The sequence below is a fragment of the Gossypium raimondii genome, chromosome 9 (genome assembly GCF_025698545.1).
Source record: "Gossypium raimondii isolate GPD5lz chromosome 9, ASM2569854v1, whole genome shotgun sequence".
Lineage (NCBI taxonomy): Eukaryota > Viridiplantae > Streptophyta > Magnoliopsida > Malvales > Malvaceae > Gossypium > Gossypium raimondii.
The window spans coordinates 24,683,755-24,709,150 of NC_068573.1; the positions used below are offsets into that span (position 1 = coordinate 24,683,755).

The window sequence follows — 25,396 nt, forward strand, 5'->3', positions numbered from 1 at the left end:
GTACGATAAAAGATTACACTGTCAAATCTGAAGCATGAGCACCAGCCAGAACATATGCTATTCGTGCACGTGAGGATGCTTCTGCACCCGATGTTATTACTGGTACTTTTTCTCTTCTTGATAATAATATAACTGCTTTAATTGATCCTGGTTCAACTCATTCATACATTTGCACGAATTTAGTGTTTAATAAAAATTTACCTGTCGAGTCCACTGAATTCTTGGTTAAAGTATCACACCCCTAGGCTAGTATGTGATGGTGGATAAAATTTGTAAGAATTGTCCGTTAATGGTACGGGGTTACTGTTTCTCGGCTGAATTGATGTTATTGCCATTTGATGAATTTGATGTGATTCTGGGTATGGATTGGTTAACTCAACATAATGTTGTGGTGAATTGTAAACAAAAGCATATCGTGTTGAAATGTCAAAATGGTAAAATGCTTTATATTGAATTTGATAAATTGGATGGTTTGTCTAATGTGATATCAGCCATGTCAGCACAGAAATATGTTAGAAAAGGGTATGATGCTTATCTTGCTTATGTGTTGGACACTAAAGTATCTGAATCAAAGATTAAATCAGTACCAGTAGTCTATGAGTATCCTGATGTGTTTCCAGAAGAGTTACCTGGATTACCACCAGTCAGAGAAGTGAAATTTTCTATAGATCTTGTTCTGGGAACAACACCAATATCAATAACACCTTACAGAATGGCTCTGACAGAATTAAAAGAATTGAAAGCACAGTTGCACGACTTAAATGACAGAGGTTTTGCTCGACCTAGTTTTTCACCATTGGGTGTACCGGTTCTGTTTGTTAAGAAAAATACGGATCACTAAGATTATGTATTGATTAGAGACAACCCACTGCTTCAACTTTCACACTTGTCCCATTCCCGGTTCGCAATGATGATTTCTTACCTTTAAGATCTCTCGTCTCTTCGAACCCTTGTAGAGAAACACAAACATGATTAGTGGCTTCTGAATCAATGATCTAGTGGTCTATTAAATCTTCCACTAAACAAACTTCTATCATTAAGAGTTCCATACCTTTGCCTTTGGTAGCAAGGTATTCCTTCCACTCTTTACAGTCCATCTTAATGTGCCCTTTCTTACTGTAGAAGAAGCATTTAAACTTAGATAAGACTTTAGGCTTTCTGGTTCTCTTCCTTTCCACTTGTGGTTGTCCAAAGACCTTAGCCTTGTCTTTCTTAGCGTGTTTTCTCTTCCCTTTCGAGGAAGAAATGGCAGCTATGTTTGCTTCTGCTCTTCAGACTAACTGACCACCATTCAACATCAATTCATAGGATTTTAACTCCTTCATGAGTTGTTTAAGGGTCAGGTTTTTGTTACCAAGGTTATTGACCACCTCCGAACGTACCAACATCCAGAGTAGAAATCTTGTACAAAATATATGAAAAGTGGTGTCTGCAAGTATACGGGTCAGGTTGTAATATAGTTACAACGGAGTAGGTGAGTCTTTCAAGGATCGTATCCAAGGAAGACGATAACTAAATTAATCCTAACCTAAGCATAAATAAATCTAATTAGTACTTTAAATGGATTATATACAATGAATAAAAAGAGAAGTTTTGATGACCTAAACTAATAATAATAAAGGAAAATAAAGAAATAAATAAAACACGAGAAAAAAATAATAAAATATATATCAAATTTGGGCATGGGTGACTAGCTCGCTTCAATAATCATAACCAACTATTGTTTCGAGTTTTCTTGTTCAATCAACTAGTCAATACCCCAGTAGGATCTTCTGATCTTCCACTGAAATACTTAGTCGGTAAGAACTACTTATCTCTCAACCTCACAGTCTAAACCTATTCAAGGTTAATGTATTCATAGATAGGCTATATCAAATTTGGGTTAATTCCCACCTTGATGACTTCCTAGGGTTGTCAGGCCTAGGGTTTAGGTTCTTCCTTTCCTGAACAGTTGATCCACTAAGAAATCCTTACAAAATAGTTAATTAATCATACCTCCACTCGTTAATCCCCTACAAGAGGATTAATTCCTCATGAATCTAATAAAAAATATAAACTTGATAAAAAGAATTGTATTAAGAATTGATCGCAGAATCCTTACAGAGTTTGATTATAATTCACAAATATGATTTCTTTCACAAAAAGAAAATAACAAAAGATGAAATAAAACCTAAGCCTAAGAAAAGAGAAAAGACTAAAGACTAAATCTAAGAAGGAAATTATACAATATGAAAAGTTGTCCATAACATGTGTTAATTAAGCCTATTTATAGTCTTTAGAGTGGTCGTCGTCCTTAACCCTAGGTCAGCTACCGTCCTCGTGTTTATCTTTTGATTGTGCAAACTAAAATGCCCCTGACTCGTATTTATTTCACGTGCAGAGGTGATGTCGCAACACACTAGGTCCTGTGTCACGACATCGAGGGCAGTATGCTCCATCTTCAGGGTATCTTCAAGGGTGTGTCGCGACACTGAAGGCAGTCTTGGAATTCTTTTATTTCGCTCCTTATGTTGCGATGTCTAGTGTTCCGTGTTGCAACATAGCGACCAGTATCGAGTTAACACACTTTCTAATGGTCTCCTATGCACTCACAAAGTATATTAGCTCACCGTTCAGCCTCTAAGGTCAATAAAAGACTCAAATTACACATTTTATTGAATTGAACTAAACTTACGAAAACGTAATTAAACTTAGCTAAAATGATTATGTTCAAGCTCCTAAATTACGAAAACTAGTTTAATCTACTACACCGAATTGCAATAGATCAGTTATATGCAGCCCGAAAGCTAGCAAAATCCTTGGACAAGCTCTTGAACACCATATCAATTTGAGTGTTCTGGTCCAAATTGGTCTCATTGTCTGTGACTTCGGTAAAGTATCCCATAAGAGTAATCATATGGTCTTTGACCAAAGTGTCGGGTTTTTGCTGGGAATTCATCAAGATAGTTATAGAGACTATTGAGCCAAGACAGCTTGGCCTCTGAACATGTCTTCTAGCTTATCCAAAATTGCTTTGGCAGTCTTACAGCTCTCCAATTACTTATATAAGGTGCTAGTCACGCTTGCCAACTTATAGCAATGAGTTATCTCATCAGACTCCTCCAGCATTTTTTAGCCTCAACTTGAGTGGCCACTGGACACTTATTATCAAGAACTGTTTTAAGTTTCTCACATCTCAGGACAATCATCAGGTTCCTTCTCCATTCCTTATAGTTATTTCCGTTCAATTTGTTTCCAATGAGTATGTTCAATAAGGGAGTTGGTGCCATTTTCAAACTGAAAGTAAAACATTCGTAAATTAATATATTGTATTAAGCAAATGTTTGAAAACAATTAAAAATAATAATTTTAAAAAAATTCAAAATATATTTTAAAAAATATCTTTTGAAAGAATATCTTCAATTCAAAATAATTTATAAAAAATTATAATTTTTTTTAAATTTCTAAAGATTATATAAAGAAATTTTAAATTTTAAAAAACATCTTTCTTTTATTATTTTGCTTGAAAAAGTTTTCAAATATATATGATTTCAACTTTATATATTCTAACATGAAATTAGTTATGTTTGTAACAATATTTTAATTTGACATATTTAAAATTTTTAATTTAACTCAAACAATTTAACTCAATTCAATTGAATTTCATTTCACTTGATTTGATTTGAAAGTTAAGATGATAAAATAGCAACTCGATTAATTCAAAATCTTTTCACTCAATTCGACCGAACGCTCACCCTATTTAAGATAAATATGTATTTAAATACTTTTATGTTTTAATTATTTTTCTTAGCGTCTTTGCCTCATGTCCGAACAGTAACCTAATTCAAGCCAAAGAACACTTTCTTGCATTTCAAGGCAAAAGGTTAACTACAACAAAGCCTTAAAATTCACGCTTTCTATTCCAAACTCAAACTCAAAATCACAAGAACACCAAAGACAAATATATGAAAAAGGAAAATTAATTAAATAAAGAATTACATAAAAGAACCCCTAAATTCACAGATTCAGACTGCTGGCAAATTAATAGCTTCAACACAAGTTCCAGTTCTGGCTAGAGAAATTCTGTTGGCATAAAGAGTCACCAGACGCAACTGGGTCCCATTGAGATCCTGCAAGTATGGCCGGAACGCCTTCCCGAGCATGACGTAAATGTCGACCAAGCAGAAAACAACAGTCTGTAACCAGCACGGCCAAACAGATAATGGAAAATAGTGAGCATGAATGGTTGATCAATTAAGACAAGCGAGGGAGAAACCTAACAAGCAGTGGTTAGGTATTGGTTTTTTCTACCGGTTATTCAGACAAATCAATATTGGTAATAAGGCACTGGGATCCATAGCCAAATGCAGACTTCGTGCATGATTTTCCATCTTACTCGGACTATGGTGTTTTCCAGATATGCCGTGGTGTATGTTCAGTTTTTTGTTATTTTCTAGTTTTTCTATGTTTGAGGGGTTCTTGGGAAGTCACATCATTGTATCCATATCCAAACATGCATTGGACACAGGTACTTCAAGTAAAATGAAGTTGAAATAACATAAATTAAAACTTAATACGTAACCTAGCATCTTAGGTATCAAGCATGAACGAAAAATAAAATACCATCAAACTTTCCTATGTAAATCCATAAGATCAGTTCTAAAAATGCCACAATTGGATTACAACAAGATGTACTTGAAGTCTGAAGAAACTTATGGAAAGGTGAAATAACCTAATTGGTGATTGGTGGCTAATATACAATTCTTACGTGGTTCAGTGATCTAAGTTCAAATCCAACTCCTTAAGCTGCATCCAAAACACAGAACATATCTGCAGCACATGCCCTACATATCTAGTTCAAAGGCGACTCTCATTTTTCTCGAATTACCCATGTCCCTCACATTTTCAAACATGGGGACATAAACCAGTATCTGACACACAGTTTCGAGTAATATAATTTAGTGCTATCTGGAATCATAAGATATCTGCAGCACATGTACTGAAACGTAAAAAAATTATTACCTTGCGAACTTCAGCGCTTTGATTGCTGAATGCGCAAAAAAGAACCGGTAAAAATGAAGGTAGCTGAGCCAGAAGTTCCTCTTGAGAAAGCCGATGGACAAGCTTGCAAAGGCAGAAAAGATGAGTCTATTATGTGATAACGAAATAAGGGTAACAAACTGTTGGTGCTTTAATATAATGTTATGTATCAAGTGAAAAAATTATCGGCTGTAGGTAAAGAAACTAAATTTGAATGTAAGGTTACAACTACATGGCAATGCCTATTTATTTTTGAAATTTCATTTTATGCCATTCTTATTTGGATGAAGTGCTTATAGTCTGCAACCATTGTTGAACCTCCTAGTACCCCATTCTAGGCTAGCAGAAAACTGAAAACTGATTCAAACAGTATTGTTCTATTCGGTTTGCTTTTGGTTAGGTTGTTAAATTCAGTTAGTTCAAATTTCAGTTCACAAGTTAAATAACCTAATTGTTAAAATTGAATCAAATTCTATTCTTTATGTTTAAATAGTTTATATTTTTTATAGTATCAAAAAATATTTTATTTCAAAATTAGAGAAGAAACTTTAAGATATTATATAAAATAAAAATAAAAATTTTAATTTTTTTTTTAAAAACTGATGAACCAAACCAATCTAATCAGGTGAAATTCAATTTTGGGCATTTTGGTTACCTATTGCAATTGGTTCTTAAAAAACCATAACACTGCACATTAGCTGCAATTTTTTTCTTAAAACAAACCGAACCAGATCATATTCTTCCCCAAACGAACAAGCTCCAATGTTTTTTCAAATCTTTAGTTTCAATAAATCACCTTTTTGTCATTAATTTCATCATGTCAGGACATCATAAGGATAATAATCAGATATGGAATACCTTTGTTAATTTCTTGATGCAAAAAATAAGAGTTTTCTCATCTTCATGGATTAAAAGGGCTACAATAACCTGCAACTCCGAAAATGAGACAAAAGTAGGATAAAAATTCACAATTAGAGCAAAATTTCAAGAAAGTCGTGCAATCATACAGTTATACATTTGAAACGGTCATATTCTGATAAAATCATTGATAAGCATTTCTCTGCTTCAATTGAAACCTGAAACATAATCCGAATGTATTAGGTTCACGAGAAGAGGTAGCATTAGGTCATGTAGCCTGTATTAAACAATTGATGAAAACAATGGCACCTTGGAAACTGCATCCTTAGCAATATGAAGTAACTTTTCAATTACAATTTCAATAGAATCTTCCATCGCATCTTTCTGGATTGACAGAACATAGATTAAGCACATTAGAGAATAATAGAAACATAGGTCAAAATTATGTTATTCATATTCTTCATTTTTCTTGAAGTCCTCATGTCTGACATCTATCTTTTATGCCTACTGAACATGGGCATGAGATATGACGTTCCAAGAAACCTCCAAATACATGGAAAAAGCTTTAAAAAATTTTAAACAAACCCATGTTGGAAACATACACGCATCCAACACACATGCTCGAGTGCAACATAGCGTGAAAAGAAAATTTTCAAGAATAAAACTACTTAGAACTTCATTTGATGGATATAGTGTAAGTTTTAGTTCCACAAACCTGTTTGTTCACCATGTCAGCTACTAACTGCAAGGTCAATTCCCGGGTTGAAGAATCAGGATCGTCCAACACCTCAATGACAACTTTCAGAATCTGATTGAAATGCTGCAAATAAATAATCGTCCACCAGCATCAGCATATTGCTGCTATCACTTGATAACAGTCGGCCATTACTGGTTAAGATACCATCCATCAAACTATTAGATCTGTCTCCCTCGTGCATGCCATTACGTCTATGGTAACTTTTAGCATAGGTTTGAAAACTGATTTTTGGTCAATGTCTTGGAAAATCAAATTCTTCATAAACATAAATGGCAATTAACATACTATTTATGTTTTCATGTCCAACTCCATCCATGTGTATATGTGTTGGACAACATCTTTGACAGTGGAGATCTTAAACATGGTAACTTATGTCCATATTGAATGGTTTGTATCCTGGGAATGAGTATCATTAATTTTAATTAGATTATACCTTTGTCCATATCAAAAGGTTTGTATCCATGGAAGCTTCTATGAGCTGCTGAAGTGCTTGCTGTCTAATGGTTGCACTCTCCTTATTGTTAGAAATCTGAAAAATGTGGAGAGTCGGAATACAGAAATGAGTTTATTCCTTTCTAGACAATAAAACAAAAAGGGAAAACAAATTACTCAGATAAAATATGATTTTCACAGTGAGGGACAAGAAAAAGGGGGGGGGGGGGGCTAACGAAGGGACCTTTTAACATTCATAGTTCACCTGGTGAAGAATTTGAGGAATGATGATACGCGATTTTAGAGAAGAGAAAGTCTTGGTATTGCTGGAATTCTCATGACTATTATTGACATCAACAAAAGTGTCAATACCAACATTGGAATTGCTTACTCCAAAATGATTAGAGATTGTCATTGTATTCATGTCAGAACATGACGAAGGCCAGTCGTTGTTCATTGAATTCTCACAATCAACACCATCAGGATGGCTCATTGGGGATTCCATATTTTCATCAGCACCAGTAGTAGTGCAAGTAAAAGCATTATTAGAGCCACCTTCGAGATTCTGAGGTAAATTTTTCTGAGCTTCACTTGATACTTTTTGAGCAATAGGTTCTAAAACTTGCATCGGTTCTTGCATGGAGAACAACTTCTTGCTGTTATCGATATCATTCGAACCCGAAGAATATCTTCCAAAATAGTAAGCCTTCTTCAATGCACCAGTATATTCACCATCAGGAGAAAGTCCGACATCAGATGGCTCGTGACTGTTTCTAGGACGGGGTCTTTCTCTCTTGTTCTGCAAGAAGTTCATAAGATCCATTTCAATTCGAGGAGTTTGCTGCCTAAGAATTCGCCTTAGAGAATTTTGCTCTTCAGCTGACATACACATGATGTAGTTTATAACACCAGTGGAGTCATAGTGAGTATGTACGGATACAATGCAGGAGATGGCTGCTTCTTTTAGTTTTGTGTTTTTATCATAGATCAAAGGTATTAATTTAGCAATCCACAGCTTTAGAATGCCGCTATTAGCAGCACCGTCTGAATTCATAGCATTCTTCTTGAAGGAACTGATAGCATATTCTATAACAGCCAGTTTTGCCTTCGGTGATCTCTGTTCATCTAATGCGCGGAGCAAAGCTGGTAAAAGAGAATCTATGCCATAGGCTTTGCTTACAACTTCCAGATTCATTACAGAAAGCTGCCGAACTGATTCCTTCGGATCAATTAACCTTGAAAACACATGGTGTAAGATTCGATCCAAGTAACTTTCAAAAGGCTTTCTACATGCTGAAATTATATCTGCAAGGGCCGAGAGAGCGGCGTGTGCAACTTTATGGTGTGGATCATCCAAGTGTTGGAAAAACAACTTCATGACTTTCTCAAAATTCTGTGCAACTTCTTGCACGCCTTTTTGGTCCTGCTGCAGCAGACTTCGGACATAATTAAAAGCCGCAACTCTAGCGGACCAATTGGAATTTGGACTGAGACCCTCTGTCAGAGCCTCCTGGAGTGATGCTGGGCCATCCACATAGTTTGACGTTTCACTAAGTAGTATCTGATTGTCATCTAGAAAGCTTCTACTGCTTCCAGAAACTCGAGTTGAAATGTTCTTTCTTAAAAGCGGCCTCTGGAAGTTTGGAATAATATTACCTTGGAAGTCCCTAAAATTGGCATCTTTTGAAGAAGTCTCTACATACTGTTTGTCAATATGCTTATCTACGGATTTCCGGGCAAACCTATCATCAGAATGCTCTTCCATAAAACCACAAGCTTGCTTCCCTGATTTCGATGACAAACAAGCTAAAAAAGATTCAATGGTTAGCTTAAAGCAGTGAGAAAAGAGTCTTCAAGCTTGGAATTGCATATAAAATGGACAAAAGAACTCCTACCTTTAACGGTTGACGCAGTTGAGTCAGTAAAAATAGCATTTGCAGTAACAGCTGAAGCAGCGACAATAGGGGGAAATGAGAGGCCACAAGCTGGAGGAGGGTCAACTCCTGCACTAGGAACCACAAAGAAAATTTTCATCCATGTCAAGGAACAAAGTAGCAAAGGAAGCACTTGCTTGATGAATGTGACAGTTACTAAAAGCTCTCAATGGATTTTTTGAGCTACTTAGCATATACCTAAATCAAAGCTAGCTGACCGCTTCTTTTGATAACTGAGTTTCTCAGATAGATTTAAACCAGCAAGCGCATTTTCGATAGCTGGAGCCCGCTGTTTGTTTGCATGCGGCATGTTTTCAAAACTTCTTTCAGTACCATTTCGATGCGACTTTACTTCAGAGAGAAATGGACCAGCAGATAGAGGAATGCCTCCTGCTACAGCCCTATTCCGATCCACTGTGGTAACTGCTGAAGTTGCAGGTCCAGGTAAAGTTGTAGAAGTAGGTGCTTGAAAAGCCTTATGGGATTTACGGACATCCCTTACTCGAACTGAAGGAGAAGGATGGCGTCTATGCGTGGTCCCATCTTCATCGTTTATCATCTTTTTAATTTACAAAAAAAAAAAAAACTATATAATTTACCCAATCAATCAAAACTGGAAATTCAAAAAAATAAAAAAAGAAAGCTTATACCCTTTGGACGACTGAATCAAAGGACAGAAATAGTTGCTGAGAACGCTCTGGCCAAGTTTTCTTGAACAGTCTGTAGCAACGACGAGCATTTGACCGTACCTTTCATTTCCCAGTATTATTGAATATAAGCCACATCATTGAGCATAATTTCTCTCTCTCTCTCTCTCTCTCTCTATATATATATATATATATATATAATGCAGAACCAACAAATATATGGTACAAAGAGTGACAGTTAGAAAATTTCTTAGTTCTAGCAGTGTAAATAACTCGTTATATCACAAAAACAACCAAACTCTTAGCCTAATCCTAAAAGTAAATTTATTTACATTACCATATCTTGATGTATCCTAACGGCAACAAACTGGTGCAATAATCCATGGTAACAGAAAAGTAGCTGGTTTTTAGTACCAGCATCAACCACCTTCCTTTATTCTTACCTTTCATTAACTTTTTTCTAAGTTATTCCTTATATTTGAGAGGTCCTTGGAGAATATCCCCATACCCTTATTCAGAACTGAAAATAATATATCTAATAACCGAAAATTGAAACTGATAATCTAAGAGATATCATAAAATGGTGATTAAAACTGAAATTAGAATACACAATAACCAAAAAGAGAGGTTGGTATACAAGAGGGATATATAGCTTCGACAAGAAAGTAATTACCGAAGCAATACCTCACTCATTGCATCAGCTATACAGCATTTTATAAGATCCTCATAAAGATCAGCAGATTTCTGTATTTCTGGCGCATCGGCCCAGTACTCCAGCATCAGAAGAGAGTACTCACAGCATCTGTAATTGTCGATGAGAGTAGTGTGAGGATCCATACTTATCATGTGTATGTCATTAAGGACTGAATAAATTACCTAGCACGGAGTACTGCATTACGGTCATGTTTTGCATGATTAACTATTTGAGGAAGTACACGGGAAACTTTGCAGTTACGCAGCATCTATACAGTATAAGTATGCATCAATACAGGCATCGAGATAAAAATGGGAAAAAGAAGTTACAATAAGAGACTTTCATATTGTCTGCACATACTGTTTTGACGCAGGTGTCTGCGGATTCAGCTATTATAAGAACCGTAATCACAACCAGCTTGAAAAGGACCTAAGAAGGGTATCACGTAATAATATTGAAACTCGAAACTCAAAATCAACCATAAGGTTAAAAGAACAGAAAATGTAAGCATTATATTGAGGATGTTAGGACAGGCTGAAGCTATTATATTTACTAGTGATTTTATTAGACGAAAAAAAATTCTTACCGGTATGAACATTTCCGAACAAGCTTCAAAATCCCCCAACAGCTCTTTTGACAAGAAACATAAGAGATGACAAGCCTGAGGGTAACAAAGAGTTAAGAACAGTTATTTTGAAAAATAAATAAGGTCTCTAATTTGCTCCAAGATACATAATTCAGATATTGTATTTTAGTTATCTTAAATCCCTATCTGCATAATATAAATATTCATTTTCACTTTACCATATCTATTCCTATTTACAGATGTTATTTGGTTTGCTAAATGAATTTTCAATACTTATGCATGGAACAATTATGAATTAGTTAGCCTGAAACAGTAATGTATTTGGCTGTTTTAAAGATAACATCGTTTTTTATTTAAACCTGGTCATATATCTCAACCTATACCATAAGATTCTATTGATCATTCGTAGTAGTATCCCCTCTATAATCCAGGTTAATTGATAGCCTTTTGTGCTCTGTAGGCTATGTTAATTGGACTTGGTGTAAGTCATGGCTACGGGTTTGTGCCTAACACAAGTATGCTCAATTTTTTTTCTAAATTTTCCATGTATTTTGAGGGACATATCCCTGATACCCATGTCCAGATATGGGTCAGATCAGAAAGAGGTACTTGAAGAAAATGAAGAGTCAAAAGTAATATAGCTGGGCTGTCAAGATATAGGTAAAGTAATTTCTATATGGGGCAAGCAGCAAGGAAATATGAAATTAGAAGCTGACATTTGCAAATGCAAATAAGCATCTCATCCTCCAAGATATCAATTCAACTAATTAAAAAATATAGGTGAAATACAATTTTAGAAGATAAATCTTGGACATGGAAATTGCTAATGAGTGATACAAAATATTGCTAAATGCAAAGAGGGTTTTTTGGCCATGGCAGGATTATGATTTTCAACAGCAACCAGCAAAGGAAACCCTACCAATGAAAGCACAACTGCTAAATACTGAGTCATCATTCCTTGTATGATAGTTCAACTAACCTGCTTTACAATGCTAGACCTTCGGTCGGACAACTGTGTGCAAAGAGGTGCAACAAGTTGCTTCAAGAGAGCATGAAAGCATGGATAACTGGTGGCACCTAATCGAAAGAAAACTAGACAATTAAATACTTAACATTCAACACGAGCCCCACACCATCACAAGAATAGAAGGTTTCTAGCATATGAACACATTTTCAGTTTGCATAAATTTCAACGCATAAGAAAAACCAACTTCCTAGTTTTAGGTTCAAAGATGCACACACGCTGTCAAACACAAAACTCGAGAAGATTAATTTCAAAGTTATCATGTAGCCAAAAGCACGCATCTCAAAACTTAGCTCTTAGGCACTAACCTTGGTGACACATGAACTGCAAATTATCATTAAGGATTTTTAATGTACTTCCAGAGCGAATGTTTAGTATTACATATTTGGGATATTTTCGAATAAAAACAATATATTTGATTATTATGCAAATTGTCTTGATTTTGAACTGGTAAACAAGCTTAAGTTCATAACCAACTTCAGGATCTTAGTCCACAAACAAGCATGAATTCCACCATTAGGGAAATGTACGACTCAAGCACTAGACCAACAATATATTAAATAAATGAGTTCAAAAGTTACAAATTCAAGGTTGAATAGATCATGTTCAAGCTCAGGTTTCAGCTTGAGTAAATTAGAGAAAAGAGTAACAAAGTGATAAATAACACAAACCTCCGATGACAAAAGCTTCAACTTGCTGCATAGCAGCTATTCGAACAGACCAATCATTTTCCGCTACAAGCATACACGCAATCTTCTCCATTTCTCTTATTAGCTCCTTTTCAGAGTTTAAAGTAACTGGAACTATGGGTTTGTCTGTAAAGTCAATCTCTCCTATATAACACATTATATAAGCATATTAGTCTGTCAGGCCACTGTAAGCTAATTAATTTGACAGCAATACAACACGGACAGTGCTTGAAACTAGGGTAAACAAGAATTATAGCAAAAGGAATTGCAAGGTAACCTAAACTAAGTAGCAACAACATTAATACTTCATGACTAAGTTTGAAAGTGGAACCATAAAATTGAATCAAAATGCAAAGAAAAATGAAATCCTAACCTATGTTACTTGGAGTCATAGGTATGTTTCCGACACAAGATGTTCAATTTTTCTCAAATTCTTCCATGTATTTAGAGGTTCCTTGGAAGGTCATATTCCCACAACCATGTCTCAATATGCGTCAAACACGGTGCATGGATCCTAACAACTTTATTTTTAGTGGCATAATCACATTATCTAGGAAAATTTTAACCAACTTCCCAATGATATCATATGAAACATTATACATCCAAGAAAAAATATTAGAATAAATTCAAATGCAGTGCATCATATTTTGGCATTGCATATGAACTCTATATGCATGCTGACCTCCAGAAACAGATATATCTTTAAAAGAATCCTTTGTCTTAGGATTGCTCTCTGCTTGGTTCCCCTTGGCTGAGTCAACTTGATCAGAAGAAGCAGATGACACGTGTCTATTGAAACTGAAGACCTTCGGTTCTATCTTCTGCAATCTGATATTAATATCTCCTAACTGTAGTTAAGGATTGCACTTTATGAGAAAGACAATCACAGTAAACCACCAAATAGTTAGCAGCACAAATCCAACAACCCCATATTGGTTTGAACCTATGATGTAACTATGACATGCACAAAGAGAAAAATAAACTATGTAAAATTCAACCAAATCCTTTAAAATAAAAAAGAATGATATTAATGATCCAGAAGCCATTATTAACTCTAGAAAAAGACCCAACTGGAGATGAATGGCAAACTTAAAAATTATTACCATCACCATAATAGTGCTTAGAAGAAACCAAGAAATAGGCAAAGAAATAAAACATAACATTGAAAATTATTACCATCACCATAATAGTGCTTAGAAGAAACCAAGAAATAGCCAAAAGAAATAATGCATAACATTACCACTGATGAAGGAAGATTGTTTCGCTGGAGTTCAGCAAGAAATTCAGGCCCAAACTGCATGTACATTTCCTGAAAATAAACAATTAATTATTTATAGTAGCTTGCCTCTTGCTTTCCTTATATGATCCTAGAGGATTAGGGAGCTCAAGTGTATTGTCTATCTACATCAAAGAAGGAAAAATAGACTGCAAAAAGTATAAGGTGTTGTGTGAATATGTGATTAGGAACTTTAGTAGCATAATGCAGAAAGTCCTCTTTCACCCTACTCACTCCCAGAACAATTAGCTGTCCAGCAAGCCATTCTCATATTCTTATTTAAACATCAAAAAAAAAAAAAAAAAACCAAAAAACAAAAGAGAGGCAAGAGGAGTTCGAATTAAGTTAATGACTTGATCTAGGCCAGAAACAACAGAGCCCCAGAGGTGATTGGAGACTCCAAACCACACCTGTAGTAGAAAGGAAAATGGTTCTTGGAAAGAATCATAACACACACAACTATAGGTTTATTTATGTATGTATACGTATATAGGCACACTCATGCACATACAACAGACAAAAGAAATGAGTATGGTCTTTTTATGTACAACTGCAGTTTCATATAAAGAAGAAAAAAATATCTGAGTAATCCTGTATTAACGAGAGAAAGGCTTGTCTTTTGCATTTGTGATACATAAACTATTAGGCCAAGTAAAGGGAACAGCCTTAACTCATAATGATAATTACCTCAATGCACAATGTAGCACCTTCTCTAATGCTCTGAATTGAGTCATTCAACATCTGTAAAATCTGGGGAAAAAATAGAGAAGAAAACACACACACACACAATGAGCATAAAAAAGAAGATATTTCCGAAAGGAATGATATTTGGGAGTTATTTATTCCTAACCACCAGTCCCTATGGACATACCGGAGGAAGAATAGCCTTCATGAACTCCATCGACGTAAAAACAGTGATAGCAGAAGTGACAGTCCTCATAAACTCTTCACGAACTCTCGGGCTGTTATGCGCCCAGGTTATCGGCCCAACTTTATCTACAATGATAGTTGGAGAAGAAACCTGCAGGATTAATAATTAATTACAAGCAATTAGGTCCATCCATTGCAGAGTAAATTATATAGCTTGGAGTCAGACCCTACATAGAAATGGCTTGATATTTTATAAGAAAAAGCAAGGTTTTAGCAAATGCTGCTCAAGCGAAATTCAGCCTTTACCATACTGAAAAAGTTTTAACGCATAAAATTGAAAACAAGTGGATTAGAACACGGTTAAGCCTATTATCCACAATTATGGAAACAGCAGAACAAATCGACCTATAGCAACTAGCAACTCGGCAAGATTTTTCTTTCTTTTATTGAAAAAAGAAAGCCTCAACGAAAAACCAAAAAGCCAAATGAAAATTAAGGAAAAGGGGATAAAATTATATTTGAAAAAATTAAAGACTTTGAGTTCAATTTGAAAATATTAATTGATAAAGACAAAATGAAGTTAAACTAAAATTGACCTAATCAAGTTTTAATGAACCATAGAAAAAAAAACAAGAAAATCCATAATTCAAAAGGAAAAATATAGTAAAATCTCAAAAGCCTAGAAAATAATTGCTCTTAGAGGAATCATTACAAGTATTAACTTATTAAAAAGAACTGCTCTTAGGCTAAATAAATTCACTTGAAAAAGATTAATTGATAAAGACTGGTATAATTATACATCAAACAAAGAAAAGCAAAAAATAACAAAAAATCCATAATCCAAAAGGAAAAAGGGAAAAGAATAGTGAAAACCTTAAAAGCCTAAAACAGAACTGCTCTTAGAGGAATAATTAGAAGCCCCAGAAAACTCCAAGGTATTGAAAAGCTAAGTGCATTTCAAATCACAATGTATGACATAAAAGGAAGGTAACCAACAAACCTCCATGAAAGTCAACAACAGCCCTCTAGCTGCATCACGTAGAGGCTGCTTATCATCCCCTAAGCACTCCACAATTGCAGGTAAAACCCCATCAAAATGCAGCTTCAAGTTGTCAGCTGAGAGCACGGCAGCAGATGCTAGACACTGGAGAGCTCCCAAAGAGGCGTTTAAGTTAGATGGGTCATTGAGAAGGTGAAGACAAGCTGAAACAAGAGATTCAACGTCGGAAGAAGACAAGGGTCCAGTGGAAGACTGGAGAAGAGAATGAAGAAGCTCAGCCCCTGTTGCTCGGTCCTTTGGGTCCTTGGAACGTGCTAGTTCAAGGAGTTTCTCCATTGGGTTGAAGCTGAAAATGGAAGATCTATGATGGGAAGAAGTGGGAGTTAATGCAACGCTAAACCAAAGGGGAAAAAGATAAATGGAGGCTGTGAGAGCATTGGAGCTTAGTGAGAAGTAAACCAGAAGCCTTCTTTATGAAAATGCAAGCTTTTTTTCAGCCTTTACAACGTGAGAATGAAGGAAAGAACATTGCTCAGTGGGTATACTTTTAAAAGATTTAAATTCTAAAAGAAGTATGCTAAAATCAAGATTATTTATCATAAAAAAATATTAAAAACCCAGAATTTTTCTCACTTTTTGTTTGAAATTTTTAGGAGAGCAATGGCAAACTAAAAGTTTCAACGATTTTATCATCATTAACCATCCCGAAAGTGGAATCCAAAGTTGATTTGAGTGTTTTAGCTTTTAAATTTTAATTATATGAAAGTAATATTTTATATAAATGCACCAGTTAAAAAAATTCAACTAAGAACAATACCTTTTATTTTTTATTATATTGTTAAATTGATATTTATAAATATTTATAAATTAATTTAGAATTATTAATTATAATTCTATTTAAAATAAGTTGTAATAATTTTATTGACTTTAAAATAGGGTTACTCATTACTAATAAGTCAAAATAACTAATAAAATATTATTTTAAAAATTCTTAATTATTTTTATTTGTTATAAGTATTTTATTTTCATATTTATTAACCAAATAAAATAAAATTATAATTTGAATAAAACCAAAGTATATAAACATAGATTGATTTTATCTTTTAATTATCACTTAATAAGTGCTAGAGTTATATATTAATTAAATTTTAAGTTTAAATCTATAAATAGCATCCATTAGTAACATTTAAGAAAAATATCCATACAAATAATGAGAATTTTTATCATTAATAAGTTAAATGTATCTCAAAAGAATAAAACATTAAAGTAATGGTTCTTTGAAAAGAAAAAATTAAATTATATTCGAACGTTAATGGTATCGAGAGTCCCTGAAAGATATGTAAGATCATTTTAATTGATGATGAGATAATATAATATAACATTATTTTAAAAAATTATAAGTTGTTTATTCCGTGCGAATCAACTACTTTTTTATACTTTTACCTTATTATTATACATGAAATTGTAAATGGGTGAGAAAAATTTACCATATAAGATTTCAATAATTATTTATTAATCATCATTATTAAATGTGTTTATTAATTTCTGTAAACATATTCCATATTTAATCAATTTGATGTAAATATCTTTCATACTTATCATGAATCATTATTATAATAGAAATACGTTGTTTTATCTTTATTTTAATTTAATATTATAATTTACATTCTAATATATTTCTAAATAGAATATTTCTAAATTTCTATATTTTTTCAACTTCTTTTATTTATAAAATATTATTTATTTTAATTTATAAAAAATAAACGTGTTTATTCACCTGCAATGCAGGTAGGTGAGAAAGAAATATATGGAAACATCGAGTTGTGAGATAATTTTTAAATTCCAAAATATTTTCTTAATTATTAGTCTACAATTATGGGACACTATTAACTTAATTTAATTATATTATATAACATTTTATTTTATTTTATTTACATTATATACTAATTAATTTAATTTAATTACGATATTATATACCCATTATTAATCACATCATATAATAATTTAATTTAAATTAATTTAGGAATCAACTATAAATATAAAATTATTTTATTTTATCAAATTCATCAAACAAGAAACGAGAAAAAGAAGAAGTAATTGTATTATATTTTATTTTATTGTTTAAAATATATAATAGCATACATACACATATCATATATATAATAAAATAGATTTTAGAATAATTTTAATAACAATTAGTTCTAAATTAGTTTTAAAACATCTGTTATCATCATATTTAACTTCTAATCACTTTTTATTAATGAAATATTATAAAAATTAAATGGATTCTTTAAAAAAAATTAAATAGATTTTTTTTAACAATCTCATTTCTGATCTTATCTGTTATTTTTAATACATTGCCTAGAACTACCTGTAGTCCTTATCCAACTCATAAATAGGAGGATAATGCGCTTCAGCGTATTCGAAGCCACGTCCTCCTGCATTGACAACGTTACTTATACCAATTAAATTAAGACTCAATCAACAAATTAAGTGCATTTTAATTAATGCATACAATTGATTTGTGTATAGTACGAGTATGTAAATTAATATATATTATATTATAAGATCTAAGATCTTAACTGACGTGGACACCTCAATTATTGACACATGGCATATTACTGATGTTGACATAAGGACTTTCACTTATTAAACTCATATTTTAAAAGAAAATATAATAAATTATCTAAATAATTTTATTTCAATAATTATCTAATATTTTGGTTGATTTCACACCCATAAATTATCTTAATAAATTTGATATATTCAAATATCAATAATTAATTAATCACTAATTGAGATAAATTAAGTTGAATAGATAGATTAAAATTATTTTTATTTTTATCATATAAAAATTATCATGCACATCTCAATATTTGAATTTATTTACTTGCACCAAAATTATCCAAACAAGAAAAATATAAATAAGAATCCTAAATAATTTTAAAACGAAAATTGGTAAATTTAAATTTAAATTTTGTCTCAATTCAATTTTTTTACCTATTCAAAAAAGATTGATTTAGAATTATTATTGAGTTATAAATACTGATTTAACTTAACTCACCAACAATCATATTTTTAAGGGTGCGAATATTCATGTATGTAACTTTTAGCTAATAATTTTAGATTTTTTAAAAAGTAAACTAATAATTTTAGATTTCGAAGTATTTGTAATTTTATGAATTATATATTTTAAATTATATCGATGTTTACTTACTTTTAAATTTTAAAATATACTTGCATGAATTATATATTTTAAATTATATCCATGTCTACTTACTTTTAAAAATATGCTTGCAAACAAATATGTGTTATGAATTCTCCAAGTTGTTTGTTTCTTATCTTTTGTTTTGCTTAGTGGCGGTGTCAGTTTTCGGGTTGGCTATCGCCTGTCTTTTTCCTCTCCCATCAACCGTTTCTTTCTTTCTTATTCTCATTCACTACACATATCTTCTCTCTTTTCAGTTTGCAAATCTATTTTGTAGATATTTTTATTGTCTTTGCAAGTTGTGATGAACAGATGACGGTGTTTGTTGTTCGCTAAAATTCCACCGGCCACCAATAGTTTTTCTTGGAAAGTGGGTGGCTCAACTTCTTAATTTGTTTATGGTTTGAGAGTATTTTAAAATTATAAATGATTTCACGTGTCGATTTAGACCCGTGTTATCTTAAGTTTTATATTTTTTATTTATTTTTTCATTGTTTAATTAGTCTTTAGTTTTAGAAGTTTTTTTCTGCTCTTGTAGCACGTTTTTTTAGTCTTTCTTATACATGTAATTTTAGTTTTACAAATGATTTTAGGGATGATTTTGTTGTCGTCCTCTCTACTTTGGCAAATGCTCGATTCTTTTGTCGATTTTTGCTCGTCGCTTTGGACCACCTGGGGATGATTTCATTATCGTATTAAATCCTTGTAATTACTCCAGATATGTCGTGCTTGCATTGTGACAAAACCAATTATCAATATGTCATAATGTTCTATTGATGCTGAAGCGAAAGCCTTTGTTGTGTTGATGGAGATTATCTGTCACCATCTACGATAAGTGTTTGCTATTTTTTCTCTCTCTGAATTGTATGATTTCATTCATTGAATGAATTAATGAATTTAAAATATTAATTTTAAAAAAATTAAAACTGAAATAGTAGTTTATCAAAACTTTAAATAATTTACATGAGTTTAAAGCAATTTTTTTGTAGTTGTGATTATTAAATATTTTTATTTAAATGATAACAATTTTATAAAATACACGAGCAATCCATGCAACCGAACGAGATAAAAAAATATTAAAATGGTTGCACTTACAAGTAGAGAAAGAGAGAAAAGAAGCTTTTAACTAAAATAAATAAGAGATTCTATTAAATTGATGAATAACTCTAAATGGTTCTAACCTTTTATAGGCTTACAATTGCTAAAATTAGTAAGCTCAAAGCTAAATAGCAAAACTAAATATGAGAAAAATCATCAACCATATTTGGTAATTCATAATTTTTAGGGATGATTTAACCAAAAATATCTCAACAATCCCTCCCTTAAAGGACACTTTCAGTTTAATACATACTTACTACTTTCAGTTTAATACATACTTACTATTTGACATCTAAGGCCAAGTATTTTCCCAAACTTAACAAATTATGCCAACTTGAGAGGCTTGGTAAATATATCAACTTGATCCTCACTTCCGCAATATTCTAGCTCAATCGCTCCTTCATTACTAAGATCAGGTAGAAAGTAATATTTTACATAAATATGTTTGTTTCTTCCATGCAACACACGATCTTTGACAACTTGATGGTTGAGTTGTTATCACAGGAAATTATAGTGGCTCTTTCTGGTTTGAATTGTAGTTGTTCAAGGATTCTTCTAAGCCAAATAGCTTGACAAACACAAGTTGTAGCAACAACAAATTTAGCTTTTATGCTTGATAATATGAATGGGTTGCTTTTTAATAACAGCGAAATAGCCCTTGTGACAAGCATAAAAACATAGTCTGAAGTGCTCCTTCTATCATCTTGATCTTTTACATAATCACTATTGGTGAAGCCAATCATGTCTGACTTTTTACCCTTATAGTAAAAAAATCTCAAAATCCTTGGTTCCTTGCAAGTAACGAAAGATTCTATTGGCAACTAATAAATGTTTTTCACTCGGGCTCTCCATGTACTTGCTAATAAGACTCACATAATATATAATGTTTGGCCTCATAGTAGTTACATACATCAAATTGGCTATAATTTGCTTGTAAAGTGTGCTATCCACCTTCTTCCCATTTCCTTCTTTAATTAACTTTAAGCCAAACTCAGTTGGAGTGCTGGTAAAGTTGCAATTCGTCATCTTGAATCTGTCTAAAATTTCTCTCATATATTTTTTCTAGGAGATAGAAATTCCATCATCAGATTGCATCACCTTTAGGCCAAGAAAATAGTGCATTTTCCTAAGATCAGACATCTCAAACTCATCCATCATATATTTCTTGAAATCATCAAACAAGACACTATCATTCCCAGTAAAAAGAAGATCATCAACATATAATGACACAATGAGCAGTTTCCCATTATCTTTAATTTTAACAAAAAGTATGTTCATATGGATGCTTTTGAAACCCTACTTTTAAAAAATAACCCACAATGCGACCATACCAAGCACATAAAGCTTGTTTTAGTCCATAAAGAGCTTTCTTCAATCGATAAAATTTATGCTAATTTCCAACCTTAATATAACAATGGGTTGTTCGACAAATACCTTTTCCTTAGTGTATCCATGTAAGAATGTCAATTTGGCATCTAACTGGAAGATAGGACAAGAGTTTTATGTTGCTAAAGAAATCACCAATTTGATGGTGTAATGTTTTGCAACTGGGATAAAAACTTATGTGTAGTCCACACCATACTCTTCTTTGTACCTTTTAACCATTAACCGCACCTTTCACATGTCAACCTCCCTATTTTCCTTCAGCTTCATCTTGTAGACCCACTTGACACCAATGGTTTTATACCTTTTAGAAAGATTAGTCAGCTCACAAGTATCATTCCTTTTAATGACATCGATTTCAGCATCCATTGCCACTTTCCATTTTTCCCCATTGGCAACACTTTCAAAACTTGTTGGGTTTGCCTTATTGACAACACTTTCAAAATATGTTGGGTCATAATATGCAAATAATGCAAAATGAACACTTATATAATCATTTTTTTTCAATTTTAATTACCTCATAATCTTGCATCCATGTGGGCCTTTTTCGAACATGACGAAGTGCTTCAACTGCTGCACTAGTTTCTTCTCTATGTGTAGGCAATACTTCAGTGGATGGTGAAGAAGTATTCTCAGGCATTTCTTCAACTTCATTATCATAAAGGACTTGTGTAGGTTGTGCTTCATCCCAATCTCAAGTGTTTTATTCATCAAACACAACATCCCGGCTAATCATGACCTTCTTTGCCATAAGATTGAACTTGTATACCTTTGATGTTTTGCTTATACCAAGAATGACACACTTCTCACCTCTATCATCAAGATTCTTCATTTCCTCCTTTAGGACATTTGAATAGGCAATGCACCCAAAAATTCTAATCTCTTACCGCCCCCGAACTTTCTAACATTTAGAGTGTGAATACTGCAAATAAAGATGTGAAATTGAGGCAGTGTCCGTAAGTATATGAGTCAGGTTGTAATATAGTTTTACAACGAAGTAGGTGAGTACTCCAAGGGAGGCGAGTACTAAGTTAAATTTAGCCTAAATGCAAATAGAATTAATTAGTGAATTCAATAAATTATATTACGAGTAAACATAAATAAGAGATTTTTTATTTTTATAAATAAAGAATAAAAATTGCATAAATAAAGTGAACTTCAAATAACTAAAATCTAAACTCAATCAAAATTAAATATGGGTGATTAGCTTGCTTCAGTGGTCATAACTAATCCCTATTTCGGGGTTATATTCAATCAACTAGTTGTTACCCTAGTAGGATCTCTCGATCTTCCACTAAACTAATGAGTCGACAAGAACTACTTATCTCTTGTCCTCACAGTCTAGACCGGTTTGGGGCTAAGGTATTCATAGATAGGTCATACCAATTTTTGGTGAATTCCCACCTAAATGACTTCGGGTCGTCAAGCCTAGGTTTTAAGTTCTTCCTCTCTCAAACAATTGATCTGCTAAGAAAACCCTACATAAAAATTAGTCAATCACACCTCCACTCGCTAATCCCGCATAAGTGAATTAGTTCTTCATGGAATCTATAAAACATAATAAACTTGATAATAAAAATATGCATAAAGATTTAAGGTGTGACTGACTGGATTGATAGTACATCGAACTAGATCCAAGTAGAATAGATCCTGAATTTGTTTATGAATCTATTCACTTGTGACATTCATAGTGTGGTATACCAAAATCCTGATTGCATGGTGGGCTATGTATGCATGACTCGTACACTTTAATTAAGTAAAAGCTTGAGTTCGAATAGATAAGGAACCGAAAGTTGGTGCGTTGGGTGTTCAACTTCTACAGTATGTAGTGTCATTCACAATAGTTGAATTCATAGCCCAAGGCATGGGTAATATCCTCTCATAGGCATTACATTGTTGATGAAAAGTAAATGTGGTCACGGGTCATTCATTTTTGTGATGGATGACTTAATCATTATTTGATAGTGATTAAATTTTCATAAAGGAAGATGTAATGGTTACCATCAAATAAAATATGATTATATTGGGAGAATGAATATTATCCCAAAGAGATCAAGGATATCCTATGTGTTGGAAAAATCTGGTTTGAAAACGATTTTCTTGCATAGAAGAAAATTAAAATTTTGAAAACCGATCTGTTTGTGATAGGAACAAACCTTGAACCAAAATCATACCTGTGCTTTTAGATAAATGGATCTTTATCATTTTCTGGCTTTCAACCAAACGATCTTCTCCATTATTCTCGTACCATGAATTGCTACGAGTGTGGGCTCAAAACAATCGAATCAAAATGCAGAACTAGAAAATTTTTTCTTTACTTTTGGGGTGAAAATGTAAATTCTCTCTTCAAAATAAAAACCAACATAATTGTTATTCTGAAAAAAATATATAATAGTTGAGAATAAATTCTCTCTATTTTTCGGCAGAGTAACATTTGTTGGAAAAAATGAGTTTGAAAAATGTGGCGGGAAATAAATTTAGGGAAAATAGAGTTTTAAATTTTTTTCCAAAACTAGATCTTGGTTGTGATATCTAAAGTAATAAACACTTAATCAAAATTGTACCTTTTTTATTCGTCTAAGATGAGAGCTTCGACCGAGTAGTATTCTTCGCTATCCTCAAGCTCACATCTATCGAGTGTGGGCTCGTTTTGAATCAGAAAATTTTCACAAAAATTACCAGTGGAGTAATTTTATAATTTCTCTAAACTTCTGGGTCAAGTTGTAAATAAGAAAAATATCTCTAGAAATTTTCTGAAATAATCTTTCAGAGAATTTTCTCCCTACAACTTTCTCTTGAATTCAAGTGTGTGAAAAATAATGACCTAATGCTCTTTTTATATAAGGAGAGTTTAAAGAGTTTAACTATGACTAAACTTAATCACTTTAATATTAAATTAATATCATATTTATCAAGATAAATATTAGATTAAATTTAATATTAAATCTTATTAAAATAATGTAGATAAACATTAAATTTAATTTAATATTAAATTATTAAAATAAAATTATTTTTGGTATTGTTAATCTGAAATCAAAATTCTTTGGTAGAGTCATAGTAGGAGTGTAACTCTTCCACTGCTCAACCACCAAAGACCAACTGCCGTCGACCACCGAGACGCCGCCATCGCAGCTGCCGGCACCGTTGTGTCTGGTGATGCAAGTGTGACACCCTTACAGCACCTCAAGCCAGTTCGGCTGTCGCTGGTTCGGTCCGAGTCAGTGACGACTCAGCCAATTCGGTCAAGCCATCGATTGGACTGTCGGCCCAATTTCACATACCGAGCCTGATTTCACTACTTTTTTTTGGGTTTTGGTCTTGTTTTGGGTTCTCATGCCCAATTTATGATATCAGGTCCAATTTTCAAGTTCAATTACCCATCGGGTTAATTTAGAGGTGCTCATGGGCCGAGCGGCTCGACTCGGCCCTACGACCCTCCCGAAATATGAGAGGGTTCGGGTAAAAATATAGGCCCAAAATATGAGTTTGGGCAAAAAAATAAGGCCCGTTTAGAAAATGGGCCTGGCCTCGGGCACCATTTTTTTGGCCCAGGCCCAGCTCGAATATATAATAAATATATATTTTTAATTTTTTTATTTTTAAAATACTTTTTTTATTTTTAAAATAAATTTTTGGTGTTTATTAAAAAAATGGGCCGGGCTCGGACTTAGGAATTTTTTCCCGAGTCGGGCCTAGAAAAAATTTCAGGCCCATATTTTGGTAAATTTGGCTTGGGAGCTAGGATCTTGGTGAAATTTTTTCTGGTTCGGTTCAACCCTACCCTACCCATGAGCACCTCTAGGTCAATTGTCTGACTTGAAAATTAATTTTCAAAAATAGCATATTAATTTTAATTAATTTGATTAATTTAATTTTAATTGATCAAAATTAATTTTTCCAAAAATCACTTAGATTTTCCAA

The 25,396-nt window shown here is 33.0% G+C and overlaps 1 protein-coding gene across 4 annotated transcripts; it reads right to left on the reverse strand.

The window, feature by feature from the left end:
* Nucleotides 1–3,822: 3,822 nt before the first annotated feature.
* On the reverse strand, nucleotides 3,823–16,439 carry LOC105798610 (CLIP-associated protein). 4 transcript variants are annotated; one of them, XM_012628729.2, is made up of 22 exons: nucleotides 15,787–16,436; nucleotides 14,788–14,937; nucleotides 14,604–14,666; nucleotides 13,881–13,949; nucleotides 13,323–13,488; nucleotides 12,623–12,784; nucleotides 11,907–12,004; nucleotides 10,928–11,002; nucleotides 10,702–10,770; nucleotides 10,524–10,609; nucleotides 10,332–10,449; nucleotides 9,651–9,749; nucleotides 9,199–9,559; nucleotides 8,962–9,069; nucleotides 7,332–8,872; nucleotides 7,068–7,163; nucleotides 6,593–6,697; nucleotides 6,187–6,261; nucleotides 6,027–6,095; nucleotides 5,878–5,946; nucleotides 5,002–5,103; nucleotides 3,823–4,175 (listed from the first exon to the last, which is right to left on the reverse strand). In XM_012628729.2, the coding sequence occupies exons 1-22, from the start codon at nucleotides 16,120–16,122 to the stop codon at nucleotides 4,005–4,007; spliced, it is 4,188 nt and encodes a 1,395-aa protein (XP_012484183.1). In that variant the 5' UTR covers nucleotides 16,123–16,436; the 3' UTR covers nucleotides 3,823–4,004. The 4 variants fall into 4 exon arrangements, with proteins under 4 accessions (XP_012484183.1, XP_012484187.1, XP_012484189.1 ...); XM_012628733.2 differs by lacking the exon at nucleotides 15,787–16,436 and adding an exon at nucleotides 15,018–15,288; XM_052620821.1 differs by lacking the exon at nucleotides 3,823–4,175 and having other exon boundaries at nucleotides 6,035–6,095; nucleotides 15,787–16,439.
* Between the last annotated feature and the right edge of the window lie 8,957 nt (nucleotides 16,440–25,396).

Coding starts and splice junctions, on each gene's coding strand:
- LOC105798610 (XM_012628729.2), bottom strand. CDS start 16,122: ATGGAGAAACTCCTTGAACTAGCACGTTCCAAGGACCCAAAGGACCGA. Junction 13,950..14,603: donor GTGCTACATTGTGCATTGAG/GTAATTATCATT, acceptor GTTTATTTTCAG/GAAATGTACATGCAGTTTGG. Junction 9,560..9,650: donor TTGATTCAGTCGTCCAAAGG/GTATAAGCTTTC, acceptor TAAATTAAAAAG/ATGATAAACGATGAAGATGG.